Genomic DNA, 24,367 nt, shown 5'->3' with positions numbered 1-24,367 from the left:
GTGGTTATAAAAATAAATTTTAAATAATTTTAAATGTCGTTATTTTTTATATTGCTCGGAGAAGTGGTTCAAAAAATGGAACTAATTAAAGAATAACATTTCTCAAAGAAGTTATTTTTTATAACGCGTTCTTATGAATTATCAAAGAATTTCATAAACTTTACTTATCTCTTTCCTTCTTTTTCGGAACAAAACGTACACCAAAATAAAGAGAATAGCCACTTTTGCTTTTCCTGTTTCTTAATCACATCCGAGAATACTTTTTAAATTTTGACCGCCAGAATTTTTACAATAAAAATGGAAAAGAGAGAGGTCGAAACAAAAGATGGTATTCTTTTGTATTGATAAGATTCTATAAGGCTTCTTTTACTTTAGTTGCCCCAAATCTGAAGCAAGGTATTGGTTTCCCCCTCTCCCTCTCTATATATATGTATGTGTGTGGATCAACCAACCTTATGGTCAGTGGTGGTTGTTGTTTTAAGAGGAAGAATGGCATTTGCAATTGAGGATGCAGAACTGGAAGCTATTAAAGTGAAGTTGTTCGATTGCGCCATGCAAAGTGATTGGGAAGAAGTTGTAAGAATATGCGAGCAACACCCCAGTGCTCACAAGGCTATCATCCCTGCATCGGGGGAGACAATATTGTATATGGCAGTCTCAGATACGGAAGAAAAAATAGTTGAAAAACTGGTTGGACAGATTAGTCCGTCCGAGCTTGATGCTTTGAAGATTGGAAATGAGGAGGGAGACACTCCTCTCCATTTGGCTGCATCAATAGGAAATGTTCAAATGTGCAAGTGTATCACTGATAAGGATCGGAAATTGGTGGGTTTTCCCAACAGCAAAGCGGAAACACCGCTCTTCTTGGCAGCCCTCCGCGGTCAGAAAGAAACTTTTCTTTTCCTACATGGAATGTGTGAGAGCTCTGAACGCCGCAATTACTGTCGGAGGGATGATGGCAGAAATATCCTTCACTGCGTTATCGATGGAGAATACTTCGGTGACATTTTTACATACGAGTCTACATACGAGTCTTTTTTCATATACTATCCTTTCTATTGTGAAATATTTTTGTTTGTTTTAGACTTTTATGTTTCTGTACATTAAATTAGGCATTTTTATTCTTGTGTTGTTGAGTGCTGCAGATATGGCATTCCAAATAATTCAACAGTATGGAGATCTAGTTGACTCGGTTGACGAGAATGGACTTACCCCTCTCCATCTCCTGGCGAGTAAGCCCACTGCATTCAGAAGTGGTACTCCCCTCAGCTGGTTCGAAAGAATTATCTATCATTGTGAGTCTCTACATGATCTGTTCTGTGACGGTCTAATTTAACTTTGAAACTGGTACTTTGTATCGATTTTCCAAGGAATTTTCCTCTATGACAAACAATGGAGTGGGTCGTATACAATTTATGTTTACTATTAACTATATCAAACTATTTATTGACGTCGTTATTTAATCTGCAAGGTGTGTATGTTGAAGACCTCAAGGAAGATGAGCTTCCACAACAAAGCCCACAGACTTCTACGAGAAAAAAGATACCCGAGGGTCCTGAGAACTATCAAACATGCATGTACTTCGGGGACATGATTAAAACATCAGGTATGTGTGATGAAGGGATTGGCATAATTTCCAATATTTTGAAAATTGGACCAAAGTAGCAGGTCCGGTTTCCAATGGTTTGCCGTCAACCGCTTGAACTATTGTTTGACTAAACTATGGACTGTGGGCTTTCTATTCTCAACTGACCCACTAGCCTACAAAACAAGCAAAGGACCACTGGCCTACAAAGCTGCTTTGATAAATATTATGTTAAATATATATATATATATCCTCCTTTTAAACTTTTATCGTATAATAAACTAATTAATATAATAATTTTTAAAACTTTAAAATAACAAAATACATGGTTATGTAATTAAAATTAAATATTATAATTTCCCTTTTATTTTAAATATATCATTTAAATAGTATAGATATTCCATTTAATAAAATTTAATATATTAATACATTTATATTTATTTTTATCAACATATCAAATATAAAAAATGAAATATTATTAAAAAATTTAATTATATATTTTTTAATTTCTTATAATTATTTCTAATTTCAATAAATAAAATATATATTTATGATATCATTAGTTTAACTGTAGCTTAACCCGTGCACCATGAATCGATAATTTTTTTTTATTTAATGTTCGATCAAATTCTAAAAACATTGATAATTTCTTCATAAAAACATTTTTTACAAACAAGGCATCATCACTCAAACACTTCATTAGCTTCAAGTTAGTGAATGCAAACTAATATTTCAAGCAAATGGTATAAGGCTAACTAATATTTATTTGTTTAACTTAATACTGAATGCAATTTATTTTTAGACTTTAGATTGCTTGTTTTTAGTTTTTTTTTCTCTTTATTATTTAATTTTTAAATTTTTTCAATGAATAGAAAAACCAAATTTTACTTGATACTTAAAAAAAAAAAAAAAAAAAACTTTTTCAAAGTAGTCAAAACACAATCTTTACACAATTCTCACCCTATCAATGCTTAATACTTAACAGAAATAAAATAATAAAAAAATAAACAATATAATACTTGATACTATTAAGTTGTATTTAAAGTTGAGTTAAATTAAGTTCTATTTAGATTTAACTAAAAAAGCAAACACCACCTAAATGTTTTGAAAACTTTGTGCATGCTATAACATTAAAATTTATGTTGCATTGTTGCTTCAAAAGTACCCTGTAAATGACAAATAATCTACCATGTTAATTCATAATAAGTTTCCTAGATAGTTTTTCTTATGCCCTTTAATTTGATCACTCTTTCCACCATGAGACTGATTTTGTATGGAACGGTAGACGACCTTATAGCCCCCAACCACACCAGTAATATTAATTACTTATATGAATAATAATGTGCCTAGTTTTAATTGCAAATGGTTTTAAGATCATTCAGATGCAACAATGCTTAGTTTACTCATTTTCCGAGGCATTCTCTTACCACATCTCTATAATGAAAAATGAACAATAGAAGCTTTTGATCACATATCAGTGTAATTCCTTTCATTTGGTGATAGAAAATCTGCCACACCATCAAGCCCTTAACTACCAAAATCAGTCCTACAATGGTGATGAAAAAACTCATGGAATGACAATAGACAAGGAAAACAAACTTCAACCCAATCAGTTTGAGTAGATATAATTCATCTGGCGGCCCATTGCTAGCAATCTATTTGGTAAAGTGATATATATAAAAGAATGTTTGTGTGATTCCATGTAATAATTGGAGCTTGCGGGTTGGCTAAATGATTCATGCATATATATAATTCATCGGGCGGCCCATTGCTAGCAATCTAGTTGGTAAAGTAGGGCTTAATATGAGTGACGCAACAGTCCCCAAATAATATTTGCATTTCTTTATCATCATAATTCTGCAACCAATTGCTACTTTAAAATTTCAGCAATTACTATATTTGCACCAAACTGTCAGAAGGATGGCGATGCAGAGAACCCAAAACAAGGAACAAAAGTAACTTCCGAGCGTCGAGGTGAGTGTTGGATCCACTTTTTTTATATTACAATTTGAAGCAACTTCAAGGAAAAATAGTTTCACCTGTATGAGGGAATTTTCTGGCCTACTCTACAATAAGCTAAATGCTAACCTACATTTTCCCAAAAGAAACTTGAAATGTGCTATGAAACTTAGGGAGAATGTTAATGGAGAACATAAAATTTTAGAGAGATAATCAGAAGGTTTAAGAATCCCAAAAGAATGCTCTATTATGTGCGCTCTATCATTATTTATATGTAACCTGTATATATATTGAATTTGGACAAAGAAAAACTCTTCTACACTGTTACAATTTGTTAGAGATTTATATTCTGTTAAAGATGTTGAGTTGTATTTTAACATATTAAGTTTAACCAACTAACTGAACTATCTAACCGATTCTAACACTCCCTTTCAAGTTGAACGGATAGAGTCACTGTCAGCCTATTTCGAAGTTGTTCAAACCGTGGTTCTAAAGTGGCTTAGTGAGCAAATATGCAATTTGTTTTTTTATGAAAATATATCTAACATCTAACTCTTTGGCTAATACCTTTACACGGATGAAATGCACATCTATCTCGATATGCTTTGTTCTGATGTGAACACAGGGTTGGAAGCTAATGAACTTGCTCCAATATTATCGCACCATAGTATAGGACAACTTGCAATTTTAATTTCCAACTCATGAAACAAAGACTGAAGCCAAAGAATCTCTATGGCCACTTGAGCTAATGACTTGCATTCTGATTCTATGCTGGAGCGGCAACAACCTTTTGTTTCCTTAAGCTCCATTAAATCAAATTTCCACCCAAGTACACACAATAGCCACTAGTCGACCTTCGATCATCTAAGCTACTGGCCAAATCTGCATATGCAAACCCTTTAAGAAATAAACCTTTAGTTGGTTTGAAATGTAAGCCATAACCAACTGTGTCATGAAGATATCTAAGGACTCTTTTGCAAGCCTTCCAATGATCAGTGGTTGGAGCATGTAAAACTGACTTGGTATATTAACAGCAGGTGAGATGTTTAGCCTGATCATAGTTAGATATTGTAAAGCACCAATTGTGCTATGGTATAGGGAAGGATCTTTAAATGGCTCTCCTTGTGATAGAGACAATTTATTTCCAAAAAACATAAGAGTAGGAATGCTCTTTTCTCCATTTATACAATTTATGTAAAACTTCTTTTTTTAAGTCTTTAACCACTTGATTGACCTGGGAAGCATTAGTGCTCGTGATTAGGATGTCATCAACAGATACTAGCAAAATGATAAGTGTGTTATCTTTCTTATGAATAAATAAGCTAGTGTTAGCTACAAAATTTTGAAATCCCTAGTCAAGTAATGCATTCTTTACCTTATTGAACCAAGCTCTTGGGGCTTGTTTTAACCCATGCAAGGCCTTGTGTAACCTACAAACATAATTTGGTTTGGCTATATCAACAAAGCCTATAGGTTGTGCCATGTATACCATCTCTTGCAACTCACCATTAAGAAATGCCTTGTTGATATCAATCTGTTGAATGTCCTAAAACTTTGTAATAGCAAATTTAAAATAACTCAGATGGTAGAAGGCTTAACCATAGGACTAAAAGTTTCAAAATAGTCTAAACCAGTTATTTGTTGAAGGCCCTTTGTTTAAAAAAGACTTCAAAAGGTGCAAGGTGGTTGAGAACTGGAGTTGCAAGTCAGTTTATTAAATACACAACAATTGAAAATGAATACCACCAATATTGAAGAGGCATATGAGCTTAAGCTAAAAGAGTTAGACCTACTTCAACTATGTGTCTATATTTCCTCTTGGCTTTCCCATTTTGTTGATGTGTGTGTGGATAAGGGTGTTTAAAAGCCATGCCAACTTGATTAAGATAAAGTAATAGGCTTTGGCACTTACCCTTCCAATTAGTTTGTGGTCACTTAATCTTTTTGTCAAATTGTCTTTCCATAAAGGATTGACAATGCAAGAAGGCTGTTTTTGCCTCAAATTTTGTATGTATCTAAGGGGTAGATCCATGTGAACCTAGCTAGTAAAATCATCCATAAAATGAATATAGTAATGAAATATTTCATTTGATAAAAGTGGAGTTGGACCCCAAAGAACAGAATGTACAAGTTGTAAAAGTGAACTAGTTTTATTCATTAAAGAAGGAAAATGTTATTAACAAGCCTTACCATATTGATAAGTAGTACACAAATCATGTTTATCTGTATTAGGGACATATTAGTTCTTGAGAACAAGATCAAGAACAAATTTAGATCAATGTCCTAGCCTGTGATGCCAAAATGCAGCCGTAGTATTGACTTTGGGTTCAAGAATACAAGGCTTCAAATTAGTAGCAAAACAATTATTTGTAATCATAGAGGTAGGAGTATCTAAAGTAGTTGAAACACTTGAATCAATTGCTTCAGTTAGGTATACAGATGGTAGAACAACATTTTGAGAAGTTAAAGAAGACTTTAACCTTAAGTGAAGACTAGATACATTTAACTAGTACAACCCCTTCCTAAGAGTGCCTTGTAGTAGTACTTTCCTTGAGTTCTTGTTCTTCACATAGAAACAATCAACATAAAATTCCAAAATGACATTATTATCATTAGAAAAATGAGAAATATTCAGCAGGTTCTTGGTGATGGAAAGAACATGAAGAATATTTTTGAGATTTGAAGGTTGGGAATTGGTGTGCAAATTGAAAGAAGTAGAACCAACTTGTTGAATGTTAAGATTTTGGCCATTACCTATAGTGAGTTTCTCTTTGCCCCTGTAGTTCTCCTTGATAGTAAGGTTGTTGAGATTTGTAGTTATGTGACTAGTAGCACTACTGTCCATGTACCAATTTGAGTCCATGACCGTTTTAGGGGAGATTATGTAGGCTTGATGCTGACCATCTCCTTGGGTAGTTCTTACTTGTGACAATTCAAATTCTGAATTTCCTACGAAACTAATGTTAAATCTATGATGCCTTTTTACTACCATATGTCTAACCTTGCCATAGAGTTGACAAATTGGTTTACCATTGCCTCTTGATTGCATAATTTACTGAGGGTCCTATAATAGAATTCTGCTGTTTAATATGCATTTTTTAACTTTACAACAAGAATTGTGCTTCTTCTAGAGAAACATTAACATTCCTAGATGTTAAATTTATGACAGTTGGATCATATTCGCTATTGAAACCTCCAAGAATATACATGAGAAGCTTCTCATCCGTTATGACTTGACCAGTAGTAGAAAATGTGTATGCAATTCCTCTCAGCTTCAAGATATAATCAACAATTAAAATAGAGCCTTTACCAGTGGATTGCAGCAAATAATGGAGTTATAGTATTGTAGCCTTAGATTCAATGGTGAATAATCTCTCAAGTGTTCTCCAAACCTTAAATGATGTTGTGCATCAAACAATGACCATAGAAAGATTCAAAAATTGAAGAGCAACCAACTAACCAAGAACTAATCAAGTCTAGTCCAATTGATGTAATCAAGATTGATTTTATGAATTACTTCTGTTGGAGGACTGATACATGTTGAAACATACTGTTCAGGACAGCTTTGTGCCAAGAATGAAATCTCCCAATCCATGAGTACAAATTGTAGGAATGACTTGAGATCGCCAGAAATTATAGAGAAGAAAAAGGTGAAGTCAATGAGGAAGGTTATGATCCAACAGAAGCTTCAACAATTTCACTGCTATTACCAAAACGATTTGTGGTAGCCATGGATACAAATCAACACTTCTCTGATACCATGGATACAAACTTAAGCAGGATATTAATGGAGAACATTAAATTTCAAAGAGATAACTAGAAGGTTAAAGAATCCCAAAAGAATGCTCTATTGTGTGAGCTTTGTTATTATTTATATATAATTTGTACATTGAATCTAGATAAAGAAAAACTCTTATACATTATTATAATTTGTCAGAGATTTATATTTTGTCAAAGATACTAAGTTATATTCTAACAGATTAAGTTTAACCAAGTAACAGAAGTAGGTAACTGATTCTAACACAAAATATAGCTTAATTTATTTGCTTCAAAAAGTTACTTTTGAATTTGCTTGGAGTTTAACTTTTTATATGATTGAGGTAATTTTAATCAATATGTCATAGTAGTATGACTGAGGATGAAAAGTACTTGTATCAACTATTTGAAGTTGGTACTTTGTATTGATTTTCCAAGGATGTTTCTGCTATGATAATCAATGGAGTGGATCATATACAATTTATGTTTAAAAATATTTATTATCATTGTTATTTAATCTACAAGGTATGTATGTTGAAGACCCAAAGGAAGATGAGCTTCACCAACAACGCCCACAAACTTCTAAGAGCAAACAGATACTCCAGTGTCCTGAGAACTATCAAACATGTTTGAACTTTTGGAGCATAATTAAAACATCAGGTGCGTGTGATGAAGAGAATTACATAATTTCTTCATAAGCACATTTTGTACAAACATGGCATCATCACTCATAGCACATTATGTCGGTATGGCATAAGACCTCAAACACTTCATTAGCTACAAATTATTGCATATTTCAAGCATATGGTGAAGGGTTAAATGTTTTGAAAACTTTGTGCATGCCATATCAATGAAATTTATGTTGCATTGTGGCTTCTGATTCGTTCCCAATTGGTGTCTCAGCTGATTCATATCCTCTCAATGGTCCCTGACAGTGGTGCCATTTGATTCGTGTCCAGCTGGTGCTCTTTGATTGAGAGAGTAATCAACAAAATTTATAACCTATATCACCATGCATTAGGATAGCTTAGCTAATATAGCATAGTGGCTCTAGGATCGTTCACTGGGAAGGGTTTTCAACTCTCAACTGATACCAATTCAAAGTAAATTGGTGCTTTTTTCATTTCAAGGTTAGCTTAAGAAATAAAACACAAACTTTGTTTAAATGAGGTTTTGTTTAAAGCTAACTAAAAAAGAAAGTAATGGAAATTACTTATGAAGAAAAACATTCCTTGGAGGTTTAGGTTCACAGGGGAGGTTCTTTATGCAAAAACAGAGCTCCGGTCATTTGGTTCATTTCCTCGCATTAGAGAATTAACATATAGTCAATTCTCTAACCGGTGTTGTACAGATGTATCCTTTAAATGGATTTCAGCTCTAATTCCCTCTCACTGATGCAACTTGCAATGGCTTGTGCCTCTCACCTAGCATTTGCCATTCAAGGTGATCTTTAACCTTGGACTTCCCTTCTCAAGCTCGCAATAGATAACTAATGGATGTCTCCTTGGATTCCAAAAGCTTACCAAGTGTTGGCAATTCTAGAAAATCCTACCTCCAAGTCACTTCCCAAAAGCTCGCAAGAGATAAACAAGTGCATCTCCATGGATGGAGATCACGTGCCTTACCAAGTGTTGGCTCAAGTGAATTGAAGGTGTTTTAATTTAACTAAAAACATAGAAATCATTAAAAGATCACACTTTCTCTTCATCAATGACTGAAACCACAAAACTACTAATTCATGCACTTGGAACCTTTCCCGGCAACCTTAACTCCAAGGAACTAAAAGTCTAGTCACTCATTCTCTGAGGAAACTTCCTCAGAGCTTGTTTGGCTAGTAAGAAAACTAACGAGAAAACAAAATATATGAAGGAAAAATAGAGCAAGCTCTCTAAATATATTTCTTCCTTCCACTGATTACATGATAGATATCTTTGTAAAGAAAATTACAAACTATATATATGAGGTTATTCACCCTTTTCCTTGCTTAAAGACTAAGGAATCCTATGATAGGAGGATTACAAGGAGACTTTGGGGATTTTGACAACAAATATCTAAAGCAAAATATCCCAAAATATCTCAAAATGTCGGTCGGAAATATTAGGAAGCTTCAGGAGAACACCACTGCATTGTATATCGAAAGAAAAACTCTACGGGTAAGCGTTATCAGAAGGTCCGGATATGTATATCCGGAGAAGTTGAAGCGTCCCCCTCTCCCATCCGGCTGTGAGATATCCGAATGTAAAATGTCGGCGCACAGAACTTTCTCCTTTCCCATTCGGATGTGAGATATCCAGATGAGATGGAATGCCAGCCGGATAGAATTCTTCCCTGTGTGCAAGGTGTAGGGACCCCTCTTCCAGATGACATGGAGCGCGCAAGGCTATCCGGATCAACTCCATCCGGATTCCCCAAGAGGACATGTGGCGCGCTCTCCTATCTGGACTTCCTCAGGGAGAAGCACACGGTACTCGTGAACATCACACCCGGATGATAGCATCTCCTACCCCGATGTGTTGTCCGGATCATTGACTTCCGCCGTCATCCTATCCGGACATCTTTGCCATGGATTCCAAAGAACTCTCCTCAATCTCAGATTGCTTTGGTGTTAAAAAAGCTATCAAAACACCAAAACTAAACACAATTTGGTTAGAATTGATTGCAAGGGTCCTTAATATGTTAATTGGGTTAAAAGGTGATAACTACTACTCAAAAGTGTTTAAAAGAGTTTATTACAAGCTATCAAATAACACTTTTTGAGTAGTAATCAGCTTCAAAATTACCCTGTACATGGCAAATAATCTACTGTATAACTAAGTTTACTATATGAATTCTAATAAGTTTTCTAGATAGTTTTTTTTTTTTTTATGTTCTTTAACTTGATCATTCTTTCCACTATGAGATAGATTTTGTATGGAATGGTAGAAGACTGTTGGAGTAATAGGGTTAAAAGAAAAATAAAATAGTTACAGAAGAAGATAAAAATTGGAAAGAATTAAATTTTTTTTCTCCTCCACAATATTTTTTTTAAATGTTACATAATTTCATATTTATAAATACTCACATGTAACTAAATATAAACTCCTAATAACAGTATATAGAAACCATCTAGGACTTGACTACTCAATTATATAGAAATTGAAGTAATCACTTAAAATAAAATATTCTTTTAGAGACTAAATCTAATTTTAATATTTAGAAAATTTTAAAATTAAGTTTTACTTTCCAACATGCACCCTTACAGTACTTGATTTGTAACTCCAAGTAGTATCCTTAACTTCTAAGATCTTCAAACTTGAGAAGTTTGATAAAAATATTTGTAATTTGAACTTGAGATTTCATAAATTTTAATTACACTTCATTTTTCATAGTGCACTATATAATAAAATGACATCATGTATCAATGTGTTTGGTTTGATCATGGCTTGATTTTTTTTATAATAAAATCAATGATTTCTTAATTCACACAGTAGTTATCAATCTTTTTTTTGTATCTTTGCACTTCTCGTTTTGTATTCTTCCTTTCATTATACACCCATCTTACTCCAATTGTCATTTTCCCTTTTAGAAGGGATTTGAGTTCCCATGTGTCATTCTTCCTTATTACTTTTATTTCCTCATCCATAACATCTTTTCATCTTTGGTCTTGAATTACATTTTCAAAGCTTATTGGTTCACAATTTTCAAAAGACAAAAAAAGGTTAGATCATTTTGATTTTAAATCTCTTGTAGACTTCTAAAACATGGTGTCCTATAAATATTTAAACTTTCTAATGAGGATGATGTTGTTGGAACTTCATGAGTTGATCAACGTGGTGATGAAAGTAGAGTAACAATCTCTAATAAGCTTCCAATTGTTTGTTTTTCTTCTTCATAGAGGGAAAGAGTATCATAGTGTATTCTTGAGCATCCCAATCCCATGCTTCTTCTTCATTAAACTTAACATCTCTGCTAACAATGATATTTCCATTGTATTGGATTGTATAATTTCTATCCTTTAGAGCTTAAGGCAAAACTAATGAAAATATATCTTCCACTTTTGTCATTTAACTTTGTTTTTTATCTGATGCGTGAGCTTATGTAAGGCTTCCAAATACACTTATATGTGAAAAAACCTGACTTTCTTCCATTCCAAGCTTGTTGTGGTGTTTTATTCTATACACTTCAATTAGAAGAATGATTCAACAAATAACCTACATAATCAATCTCTTTTACTCAAAATTGTTTAATCATCTTCTTACTTTTCGTCATACCTTAAGTCATGTCAAGAATAGTTCTATTTTTCTTTCAACTACACTATTTTTTTTATGGAATGTAAAACTATTAAAGGTTGACAATACAATGATTTGCACATATTCTTCAATTTTTTTTTATATGGATTCCTCTTCTCTATTGAATCTCATTGCCTTTATATTGTGGCCACTTTCCATTTCAACAAGTGATTTAAATTTCTTAAAAGCACAAAGTACTTCAATTTTTTTTTTTTTTTACAAAAAATTACACGTAAACTTTTTTTTTTTTTACTCAAATCATCAATGAAAAGTAAAAAGTATTTATTATTACCAAAAGAATTTAGATGAATTGGCCAATACATCGACATTAATTAGCTCTAGAGGCTTCTTTACTTTTGTGGTTGCTTTTTTTGAAATACTCTTTTGAGCATTTTTTCTAAGTATGCATCCTTCATATGATTAATTCAGGTGTTCTATAGAAGACAATCTTCTCACAACATTTTTCTTGCTCAACAATTTCAATCCTCCAAATTTAAGGTTCTAAACTTAAGTGTCAAATTCAAGAGAAATCATTGACACAAGATTTTAGACATTTTACACATCATTTTAAATTTTTAACAAAAACATTCTATTTCTTGTCATAGGCACATTAATAGTTGAATTGACATGTTGATCTCTTATTGAGAGACATTGATTTTTCATATGAATTTTTCTAAGAGTTGAGCTAAACTTAATATATTATTTTTCATGTTGGGCACATAGTAAACATTCAGGATGAATTGATGACTTCCATTTTCAAATGAATTAGAATTTTACCTTTTCCTTTTACTAGAATTTTGGATGTATCTCTAAAAGTAACATGATCACTTTTTGATTCATCAAGCTTTACAAACACGCTTTTATGTGATTGCTTGCTTTGAGTGTTAAGATACCATGTGTTTTTCTTTTTTACTTTTTCCTTTATATACTAACTATATGATAGGTTCTTAATATTTCTTTTTAACATAGTTGGTGATGGTAACTTTAGATTAATTTGTCTCTTGGCCTTGGATCATATAAGGTACTTGATATCTACCCTAGGTTTCTTTAGATTTAATGCAACAGAAAACATGGTATCCAAAATCATAAAGGAACTTAGATTTAAAGATAGAAAGAACATACCTTCGATCTTGATGCTCCTAAATCAATTCTAAGTCAATGAAGTCATCAAAGATGATTCTAAAATTGTAGAAAACACTATGAAGCTAGTCTAACTATTGTTCTTCCACCTAATCACATCTCTCATGGATCTAGGCATAAGAAAAGTGTGGATTTTTTTTGGCTAGAGGATGGCTAGGTTTTCTCTCTCAAGGCTCTTTGGAATATGATAGGGAAGAGTCTGAACCTTAAACCCCTAAGGGTTTTATATAGGACTTCCTATGAGTTTAAGTGACTTGAGCCCAAACTGAGCTTAGGTAAACTAATCTAGGCTAATTGTGCCCTTATGCATACTTATGAACCATAAACTTAAAATCTTCAAAACAAATGTGCCACCATGAACTAGGAACTTGGGAAGGGACCACTAGGACCCATAGAAAAATACTAGCTCCCTCAAAATCCAATTCTAAAGTTGATTTAAAATTCTAATAAAGAGAATCAAATGCATTCTAGTATCCTATGAAATCAAATGTCCTACCATCTACTGCATGTAAACTTCCCATGAACTAGTGTTGATAATCTAACAAAGTAATATTATCAACCTATCAATATTACCTCTTCATTCCTTGAGTTATATTCCCTCTATTATATGATGAATTAACGTACTCTAGCTCGAAGGAGCATATGTCAAAATCTCACTAAAGGAATTGCTATGCCCATAGTCTTCCTGATCACATGTCCTTTGGATCACCTAATGGGACATACTATCTCAATATCATGAGATATCATAATGCCTATATTGAGAATATCTATTGTCAGTAGTCCCCATCAATAGTGACCCAATTCGTAGGGACATATGACCACATTAGGGTCTCACCTATAGGTCAAATCCTCTTATTGATGTTAACACAAGCTTAATAGCTTCTCAAGGTTGAAAGTCCATGCAGTATAGTAATTTGGTGAATCATGACAAACTGATATCTTGAGGTCATGATTCACCATAGGTCTTATCCAATGTGTAATTATACATACTAGTGCATTCACAATGGGAAACCTATTTTAGTGACCAAGACGAGTCATCCCTCCAATTAGGAGTTGGTGCACTATAGTCTATGCTAGATTGCTCAAATCTATTAATCGATTGTGAACAACTAAGCATCTTATAAAGAACCTATGACTTGTACCTCTATGAAACTCCTAATGCACCTGAGTCATATAAAATGCAAGTGATATAGGTGTGTATGCTCAGATAACAAATTAATGCAAATGAGATATTAAAGGAAGCTAGATACATAAATGGATAAATTTATTAATGAATTAACCATTTGTTACATCATGTTATACTTTCCAAGGCTATATTCCAACAGTTGGCTCATTTTTCCATAGTGTTACTAGAACTTCTATATTCATAAGCATAGTGATTGTATTTGCTACAATTATAACATTAAATTTGGGATTTTATCATACTTTTCCCTTTCATTTTGCCTTGAGTTGTGCCATCTTACATGTTCTCCTGATGAATATTAGTTTTGGCTTATTCTTTTATTGTTTGATGAATTAAAACTACACTTCCTCTATCATGTTAGCCACGTCTATGACCACATTTATGAATATTAAAACTTCTTTCATTAAAGTTTTCTTCATTCTTTCCTAGTGTATTTTTCAAGAATTTTTTCTATTTTTTCATGGTTCTTCCTTTTTAATCTTTTTTCATGATTTCACAATGATCCCATAAGTTGATTAATGGTCATAACATCTAAATCTTTAGATTTTTCAATGGCCATAACCATATAATCAAACTTCGAATCTAGAGATCAAAGTATTTTTTGCAATCACAGGAGTATCATTTAAAGTTTATTTATTTATTTTAATAAATTCACAACACCCAATAATCTAGAAAATAATCAAATATTGATTCCAATTCTTTTATATCGAAACCTTCATATTCTCTTTAAGAGTTTGAAGAACTTTTTATTCCTTATAATCTTTCTTGTGTGTATTTTGTAATATCTCCCAGATTCCCTTGTAGGTGGTTGCAGTTGAAATCTTCTTAAAAGTACTTTCATTCATTGCTAGATAGATTTTGGTGAGAGCTTTTTGGTCTCTTTATTGGTAACTCCAAATTGCTCCATTCTTAGACCTTAGATTTTGTTAGCTACATGAAACTATTATTAGGGTTAGTGGAAACAAAGCATTTAAAACATTAGTAGGATCTAGATATATGAATTAAAAGTGCTTATCGAAGATTTGGGTGTTCTAGATCAATTTCTTGCAATGAAAATGATTTTCGAAGGTTGCAGTAGTCGTTGGAGATCTTGCAAACCACTGATCTTCCACTTGATGACCTTTTTTTAAAGCTAAGTACTTAAATGGTAGAGATTTGAAGGGTGGAGACTAGGGTTCTCTCTTTGGAACATAAGAGAGAATGTCAAAAGTCTGAAGCCTTAATCACTAAGAGGCTATTTATAATAGCTTTCTAATTGGATTAAATGACTTGATCCCACCTTAGGCTTGGGTCACTTAATTTAACCTAAAAGGGTCTTAATTGATTAATTGAGGCTTCAATTAATTAATTAACCTAGTCTAAAGATTTTGTTTACTAGCCCTTGTGTAACCTTACGTAGTTATCAAAATGCCTTTATGCACATAAATGAATTAAGAACTAATGTCATCAAGGTATATAAACTTAAGCAAAGACCACTAAGACCCATTAGATAGTATTGACTCCCTATGAATCTAATTCTATGGTTAACTCAACTTCCTACCATAGAGAGTCAACTGTACTCTAGTACCATATGTATATTACAATGAGTCTCTAACTGGTCAAGTTTGTGACCTATTATCCATTACATATAGTGTCTTCATGAATTGGTGTTTATAACCTAACAAGGTGAAAACTATCAACCTCTTAAGATTAACTATATCATTCTTGAGTTATAGATCCTTTTATTGTGTGATCAATATGAAATTAGCTACCTCATAAAGAGCTTATGTCAAGTTCCACTTGAGAAACTACTATGGTCATAATTTACCTGAATGCATGTCCTTAGGATCACCCAAGAGGACACATTATCTTATTCTCATGAGATATCATGGTGTCTCAATTGAAAATACCTATTGCTATCGACTTCCATCAACAGGAACCTAATCTATAGGAAATATATAATCACTTTAGGATCTCATTGTAGGGCATTTTGGACTACTCTATAACTTATGTCATGATTAGGTTAGATGTGTTATTCTTTCTAGGGTTTTATAAACCTTATGCATAGTAGAAAATGTGAATTCAAAAATTTTCTAGGATTTAGAAAATAAGTTTAGTGTGCTTACCAATGATTTGGATGTTCTCAACTTTTTTTCTTTCAGTAATGAACAAAACAATGTTGTTAAAAGTCTCACAGAGCCATGATTTTCCATTCAATGACCCAACCTCAAACCTTGAAACTTAGATAGTGAAATTTTTTAAGTTGGAAGGTAGGTTCTCTCTCTCTATATGGAATATGGAGAATGTTAGAAGAAGAAGAAGGCTTAAACCCTAATCCTTAAGGTGGTATTTATAAGGTTCCTATTGGGCTTATGTGACTTGAGCCCACCATAGCTTAGGTCACTTAATCTAGCCCAAATGTGTCATAATTGATTAATTAACCAAATAGGGTTGTCCAGTTAATCAATAGCCTAATTCAAAGATATCATTCACTAACCCTTATGTAACCTTATGAAATTTACTGAAATGCTCTTATGCACATAAGTGAACCAAAAGCTAATCCAACCCTAATAAATCATGTTATCAAGGTATATGAGTTCAAGCAAGGACCACTAGAACATATAGGACAATACTGTTCTTACATAATCCAATTTTAAAGTTGTTCCAACATTCCACTACAAAGAATCAATTATGCGCTAGTACCCTATGTAAATAACAATAAAACACTAAGTGTTTGAGTCCATGACTTGTTATTCATTGTTTACAGTCTCCTCATGAACTAGTGTATGTATTCTAACAAAGTGAAAGTTATCAACCTTTCAACATTATTGTTACTCTCCTTGAGTTCTAGATCCTCCTATGGTGTGATCAATTGACATATCTTAGCTCACAATGAGCTAATGTCAAGTTCCACTTAAGGAACTACTATGACCATAGTTTTCCCGAACATATCTTTTTAAGATCACCCAAGAAGACACAATATCTCAATCCCATGAGATATCATGGTACCTTTGTTAAGAATACTTGTTGTTGTGGTATTTCATCAATAGTGTTCCAATCCATAAGGAATATGTTATCACTTTAGGATCTTACTTATAGATTAAAGTCATTACTAACTTTAGAATACACTCAGTATTCTTTTAAGGTTAAGAGAAAATACAAAATAGTAGTTTAGTAAAGTCATAACTACTCAATAGCCTTACATCATGATTTACTATGAATCTTGTCAAATTTGTAATCATACATACTAGTGCACTCACCATGGGAAACCTATCCCAATGGTTAAGACTTGCCATCCTTTTAATTAAGAGGTAGTGCACTACAACCTCAAATGGGTTACTTAAGCCCACAACATGATTGTGAACAGATCATTTACTTGCAAGAAACCCATGACTTGGATCTTTCATGCAACTCTTAAGGCACCTAATTTATGTACAATGCAAGAGATGCAAGCCAAAATGCTCATAAGGTATAATGCATGGAATAAGAATAGATAAAAGTGAAACTGAAGCTTTATTAAATAAATAATTAACTTTGAATTTGTTACATCATGTCATGTTTTTTTGGCTTTATCCTAACAACTTCCCACCAGCCTTTAAAGCATCATGTTACTATAGCAAGCAAGGTACACATCTGACACACATATGCTATCCCTATAACCATCAAAGACTCTGTATCAATGTTTTGGTGAAGGGATCCACCAGGTTTCCCACAAAAGGTATCTTCCCAACCACTATATCACCCCTTTGAACTATCTCTTGAATCAAGTAATACTTTCTTTTATTTTAGTTATTCCTTAGTTCTTTAGACTATACCATAGCCCCACTATTGTCCCAAAATAGTATCATTGGTTGTATAGCCAAGAGGACTACCCTAAGTTCCATAAGAAACTTCCTAAGCCAAACAACTTCTTTTGCAATTCCAAAGAATGTAATATACTAAACTTCTATATTGGAGTTAGGAATACAAGATTGGTTCACACTTCTCCAACTAACAATCACACTACCAACAATAAATACAAAACAAGAGATAGATTGACAAGAATCCTTATTAGACCAATAGTCTGAATCGGTGTACCCTTTAAGTACTTGATCCCAAGAGTATATTGTGCTTCTCTTAGATCCTTCATTTGAAATTGAGTCAACAATTGGATCTTGATAAATGACAATAACCTTGCATCATTACCCATGAGTAACATGTCATCTACGTACAAGATCATAATGACCACCATGTTTCCTTGTGACTTCTTGTATATACAAGGTTCATCCTCATTTTGATCATAATTAAAGGTCTTGACTACCTAATTGAAACATTTGTTCCATCAGTGGGATGCTTGCTTCAATCCATAAATGGATTTATGCAACTTATATACCATATGTTCTTGGCCTTTTACTATAAAACTATTTGATTGCATCATACAAATGCTCTCATCAAGATTGTCATTCAAGAATGCAGTCCTAACATCCATTTGCCATATCTCATAATCAAGATGTGTGGCAATGGACATGAGTATTCTGATAAACTTGAGCATGACTACTAATAAGAAGGCCTCTTCATACTTTAAACCAAGTTTCTGACTATAACCTTTCACTACAAGCCTAGCCTTATAAGTCTCAACCCTTCCATCTACTCCCTTGTTCCTCTTGTAGGCCCACTTGCACCCTATGAGTTTTATCCCTTTAGGTACTTTTACAAGCTCCCACACTTCGTTAAAATACATGGATTCTAACTTTACCTCCATAGCTCTTTGCCAAATATGTGCATCCACATCACTCATTGTTTCATCATAATCTATGGGATCAATCTTATGTTTCTCTAGAATAGCCTTGAAAGACACTCCCAAATACAGAAATCAGCTTGGTTATATAAGAACCTTCTAACAACAATGAGACATTGGTGTACTAGAAATTGGAATGGTTGGTATTAGATTCATAGTTTTTATGCTATTATTGAGAGTCTTATTTAGTGCTCTTAAAATGTCTTCATTTCTAGTCCTATTACTCATGATATAGTCATCTCCCAAAAATCTAGCCTTTGTACTAACAAACACCTTCTAATTGACCTAGCCATAAAGTTAATAACCCCTTGTTCCTTTTGGATAACCTACAAACTGACAAACTTCTAACCCTGGTCTCAACTTATCTACCTTTGGTTTCAACACATGTGCTAAACACCCTCATATAAGAATATGGTGTAAACTAGGTTTACTACCCATCCATATCCTTGTAGGAGTCGAATGTACCTACTTAGATGGAACTAAGCTATGAAGATATCTAATAGTATCTAAGACATTCCAAAAAGGATATAGGGAGTGTTGAAAAACTCATTATGGATTTCACCATGTCCATAAGAGTTTGACTTCTTCTTTTCACCACTCCATTTTGCTGTGGAGTTTTAAGAGGACTCAACTTCCATATAATTCCATACTTTTTCAAGAAATTAAGAATCAAACTCAACTAATATATACTCTCCACCTTGATTGGATCAAAGTGCCTTGAGGCATTTACCTAACTAGTTCTTCAATTTTGTCTTAAATTCCTTGAATTTATTCAAGGCATCATATTTCCTATGCAAAGGGTAAATATAACCATACCTAGAGTAATCATCTATAAAAATGATAAAATACTCATACTCTCCACATGCTTGAACATTAAATGGTCCACAAACATTAGTGTGCACTAACTCTAGATAGTCTTTGGCTTTAAAGCCCTTAGTATTAAAGGGTCTCTTAGTCATTTTACCTTTTAAATAGGATTCATAGACTTGAAAGTCTTCTAAAACTATTGAGTATAATGTTCCAGACTTAACCACTCTTTGGATCTTATTTAGATTAATATGACCTAGGCTTAGATGCCATAAATATGTTTGATTAGTGTTAGACATCTTCCTCTTTAATGAGATATGATAATTTTCAACAACATACAAGATAGAAATAGGAGTGATATGAAAAAAATTGTCAACCAGTGGACTTAAGCAAATAAATGAATCATTCTTTCTAATAGAAACAATTTTATTGAAATAAACTAAATAACTTGATTTACTTAAACTGGAAATTGAAATCAAATTCTTTCTAAACTCGAGTACATAAAGACAATCCTTGCACAACAATCGTTTACCCTATGACTCAACCTTAAACTAACTAAGCTTAAATGACTTGAGCCCATAATGGGCTTAGATCACTTAATCTAGCTTAAAGTGGTGCTTAACCTAACGTGGCTATCCAATTAATCAATTAGCCCAATCCAGGGATACCATTCACTAACCCTTGTGTAACCTTGCTAAATTATAAAAATGTTCTTATGCACATAAGTGAACCCAAAGCTGATATAACCCTCATAAATTATATCATCAAGGTATATGAGCTCAAGCTAGGACCATTGTGACTCATATGACAGTATTGGCTCCCTTATAATATAATTTGGAAATTGCAACATCTTACCACAGAGAATGAATTGCACTCTAGTGCCTTACATAAATAACAACGAGACAGTAAGTGCTCGGGTCCATGACCTACTATCCATTGTATACAACCTCCCCATGAATTTGTGTCCGTAGTCTAATAAGGTGAAAGTTATTAGCCTCTTAAGATTACAACTAACATCCTTGAGTTCCAGATCTTGATATGGGTCAAGTTCTACTTAAGGAACTATTATGACCATAGTTTTATTGAACACGTCTCCTTAGGATCACCAAAGGGGATACATTATCTCAATCCCAAGCAATATCATGGTTCCTCTTTTAAGAATACTCGTTGCTATCAGTTTTCATCAATAGTGACCTAATTCATAAAGGATATATGATCATTTTAAGATTTCACACATAGGTCAAAGCCTCCACTAATTTTGGCACAAGCTTAGTATTCTCTCAAGGTTGAGAGAATATAACATAACAACTTGGTGAATTCATGACTACCTAATAGCCTTACATCATGACTCACCGTAAGTCTTCCCCAATATGTAACCATACACACTAGTGCACTCACCATGGGAAACCCATCTCAATGACCAAGACTAACCATCTCTCCAATTAGGAGGTAGTGCATTATACACTTAAATGGGTTGCCTAAGCTTACAAATCAGCTATGAATAAATCATCTACTTGCAAGGAACTCATGACTTAGACTTTCCGTGTAACTTGTAATGCACCCAAGTTGTACAATGCAAGAAATGCAGGTTAGAATGCTTATAGATACAATTCATGGAATAAGGATATATTAATGTGAATTTGGAACTTTATTAAATAGATAAGAAACTTGGAATTTGTTACATTGTGTCATTCTTTTGAAGGCTTTATCCTAACACTCACTCGAAGGTAAAACCCACTACTAAATTTGACACAAACTCAGTATTCTCTTACGGTTGAGAGACAATACAACATAGAAGCTTAGTAAAGTCATGACTAACCTATAGCCTTACATCATGACCCACTATATGTCCTTCCCCATGGGTAACCATACACACTAGTACACTCACCATAAGAAACCTATCCCAATGGTCAAGACTAACCATTACTCTACTTAGGAGATAATGTACTACAACCTTAAATGGACTGCCTAACTCCACAAACTGAGTGTGAAAAATGATTAACTTGTGAAGAACCCATGACTTGGATCTTCTGTGCTATTCCTAATGCACCCAAGTCATGTATAATGCAAGAGATGCAGATAAGATTGTTTATGAGAATATAATTCGTGAAGCAAGGATAGATAAAAGTTAAAATTGGAATATTATTAAATAATAAATCCATATTTGTTGCATCATTCATGCTTTTAAGGGCTTTATCTTAACACTCTATTTCATATTAAAAAAAAAATCCCTTTGATTTGAGGATAAAGCGGTTTCATCTTGTGGATTTTAGTAGCATTTCTCTACAACCTCTCATACATTTTGTAAACCAAGCCAAGCTTTTATCTTGATAATTCAATTATCATAATGGTCTTTGTTGAGTTAAGGACTTGAAATAGATACATCCCACTTTCCTTTTTTTTTTGTATGGCTCTTATACCAATTCATTAGAGTTGTAAGTTTGAAAGAGAAACACAAACAATTATTAAAGAAGATTAAAATTATGGAGAATTAAAACTTTATTGTCTTCCACTACTCTCTATTTTTCAAAATATTAGATAATCTCATATTAGAAATACTCACTTAAAAAATATAGAAACCTTTTAAAACTCGACTACACAAATATAGAAACTAAAGTAACCACTCAAAATAAAATTTCTCCTTGACTTTTAGGGACTAAATCTAATTCTAATATTTAAAAACTTTCAAAATCAAGTTTAACTTTCTAACAAAGACCCTATAGCCTTAACCATACAAGTAATATTAATTTATATGAGTACTAGTGTGCTTAGTTTTAATTGCAAATGGTTTTCTGAACATTTAGATGCAACAATATTTAGTTTACTCATTTTCCATGAGACATGATCTTTTTGCATTGTTGCGTGAGAAATGAACAATAGAAGCTTTGATTGCACACCAACTTAATTCCTTGGGTATAAGAAAACATACCACACTATCAAGCCTTAACTACCAAAATTAGTCTTACATTAATGGTGATGAAACAACAATAGACATCAAAAACAAACTTCAACCTAATGAGTTTGAGAAGATTAGGTTTTTAACATACATATGAGAATGTTTGTGTGATTCCATGTAATATTTAGAGCTAGTGAGTTGGTTAAATGATTAATACATATAATTCATCTAGCCCATTGCTAGAAATCTAGTAGGTAAAGTAGGGCTTAATATGAGAGACACAATAGGCCTCAAATAATACTCACAACATTAATACTAACAACACTAAAGGCATGTATCAAATTATATTTCTTTATTTTCATAATGCTACACCCAATTGTTACTTTATAATTTCAGCAACTAGTATATTTCCATCAAAGTTTTGGAAGTGTGAAGATGCAGAGAACCCAAGAGGAAGAAAAACAACTTCTAAGCATCAAGGTGAGTGGTAGATCCACTTTTTAGATTACAATTTAAAGCAACTTCAAGGAAAAATTAGTTTTACCTGTATGAGGGATTTTTCTAGACAAGTCTACAATAAGCTAAATTCCAACCTACATTTTCCAAAAAGAAACTTGCAACTTATATATTTAATGTATTTGCTTCGAAAAGTTACTTCCAAATATGCTTAGAGTTCAACTTTTTTTATTTTTCATTTTTTATGATTGATGTTTTAATGAACATGTCATAACAGTGATTGAGCATGAAAATTTCCATGTGAATATATATATATAAACCTAAAATATGTTTGAATAAATGAAGTTTGACCAATTCCTATATTTTTTTTCTATAATACTAGTATTTTTCTTCTCAATATTCAAATATACTCTACAATTACTAAAACATATGCTTGTATCTCACCAATCAATGAATCAAATTCAAGAACGAATGTGGCCACCAAATTATGATATCTGCTTCGAATTCATCAAGTTTGCATACACAACAATGTTGGTCTTCTTAGGAATTGGTATCACACCATCTTACCTATCTAATTTTATTTTATTTTTGTTCTTATTTAAAAGAAATGCTCAAAAGATGCTTTTGTTTTGTATGTCTATCTCAGGATTTGAGAAAATAAAAAAAATAAAAGATATGAAAAAGAAACATTCAATGGCTATTCAGCTTGTAGATGAACTACTCCAGCATGGGTCAGAAACTACTAATAAGAGAGATAAAGGTTATTTTCTCTCTTTCTCTCTCAACTATTTAAATGGCTTGTTGTTTTCTCTATCCTTTAAATAGTACTTCATTATTTTGGAGTTACTTTTTCACTTTGGAGTTTCCTCCACAATGGCCCATTTTGTGAAGAAAGAGCATTCCACATCCTTTATCATAGTCCTACCATGTTTTTTTATGCCTTGGATTTTGTCATTATCATCATCAATCTACACGTTTTAATTCTTCTCACATGACCAGAGAGTTGTAGTCACTTTGTGCTTGTTCAAGAATGTCTAAGATTTGAAACTTATACAAAGTTAACCAAGCCTAAAACAAAACAAATAGGAAACTTAAAAAAGATGGAATTAAGGCACTTATTGGATTAGAGTGGCTAAGGCATGACAAAGTGTTGTCTTTAATATAGATCTACCATCTTTTGAGATTAGTCTCAAATGCACTAGGGAACCAGTGTCTTACCTCTAGGATTCAATAGCTAAAATCTTTTCTAAGGTTCACTCTTGTTACAAGGTATGTAAAACTTGAGCAATAAAATGGTTGAGTCTTTAAAGAACCTCCAAAAGATGTATGGAGTGAAGGGGTTGCAAATTTGGATGTAGAAAGAGAAAGGTTGTAACATGATATAACATCAATAAGGATGTAACACAATATCTTATGGATACAAGAAGCCTGGTTGTTGTATAGTAGGGATGGAAAAAAGTTGAATGGAGCAGGGTTGAATGCAACACTCGATTTAGGTACAGTAGTAGACTTGGACGTTGCAATGGAAATGGTTAACATGAATGTAACATGGATGGAATAA

At 32.9% G+C, this 24,367-nt stretch overlaps 1 protein-coding gene across 1 annotated transcript; it reads left to right on the top strand.

The window, feature by feature from the left end:
* The first annotated feature begins 489 nt into the window (after window positions 1–489).
* On the top strand, window positions 490–24,367 carry LOC117921793. The gene is made up of 9 exons (XM_034839752.1): window positions 490–1,000; window positions 1,146–1,295; window positions 1,472–1,606; window positions 3,473–3,559; window positions 7,826–7,960; window positions 22,747–22,830; window positions 23,273–23,356; window positions 23,453–23,566; window positions 24,279–24,367. Exons 1-9 carry the CDS (start codon window positions 490–492, stop codon window positions 24,365–24,367), a joined length of 1,389 nt encoding a protein of 462 aa, XP_034695643.1.

This window comes from Vitis riparia, chromosome 9 (assembly GCF_004353265.1).
Source record: "Vitis riparia cultivar Riparia Gloire de Montpellier isolate 1030 chromosome 9, EGFV_Vit.rip_1.0, whole genome shotgun sequence".
Lineage (NCBI taxonomy): Eukaryota > Viridiplantae > Streptophyta > Magnoliopsida > Vitales > Vitaceae > Vitis > Vitis riparia.
The sequence above is the reverse complement of the archived record's forward strand: the minus strand, read 5'-3'. Positions and strand labels throughout refer to the sequence as shown.

Excerpts from the sequence above, each read along its gene's own strand:
- LOC117921793 (XM_034839752.1), top strand. The coding sequence starts at position 490 with ATGGCATTTGCAATTGAGGATGCAGAACTGGAAGCTATTAAAGTGAAG. Across the intron at positions 1,296-1,471 it reads CGAAAGAATTATCTATCATT|GTGTGTATGTTGAAGACCTC; the intron begins GTGAGTCTCTAC and ends TTAATCTGCAAG. Across the intron at positions 22,831-23,272 it reads AACAACTTCTAAGCATCAAG|AACGAATGTGGCCACCAAAT; the intron begins GTGAGTGGTAGA and ends ATCAAATTCAAG.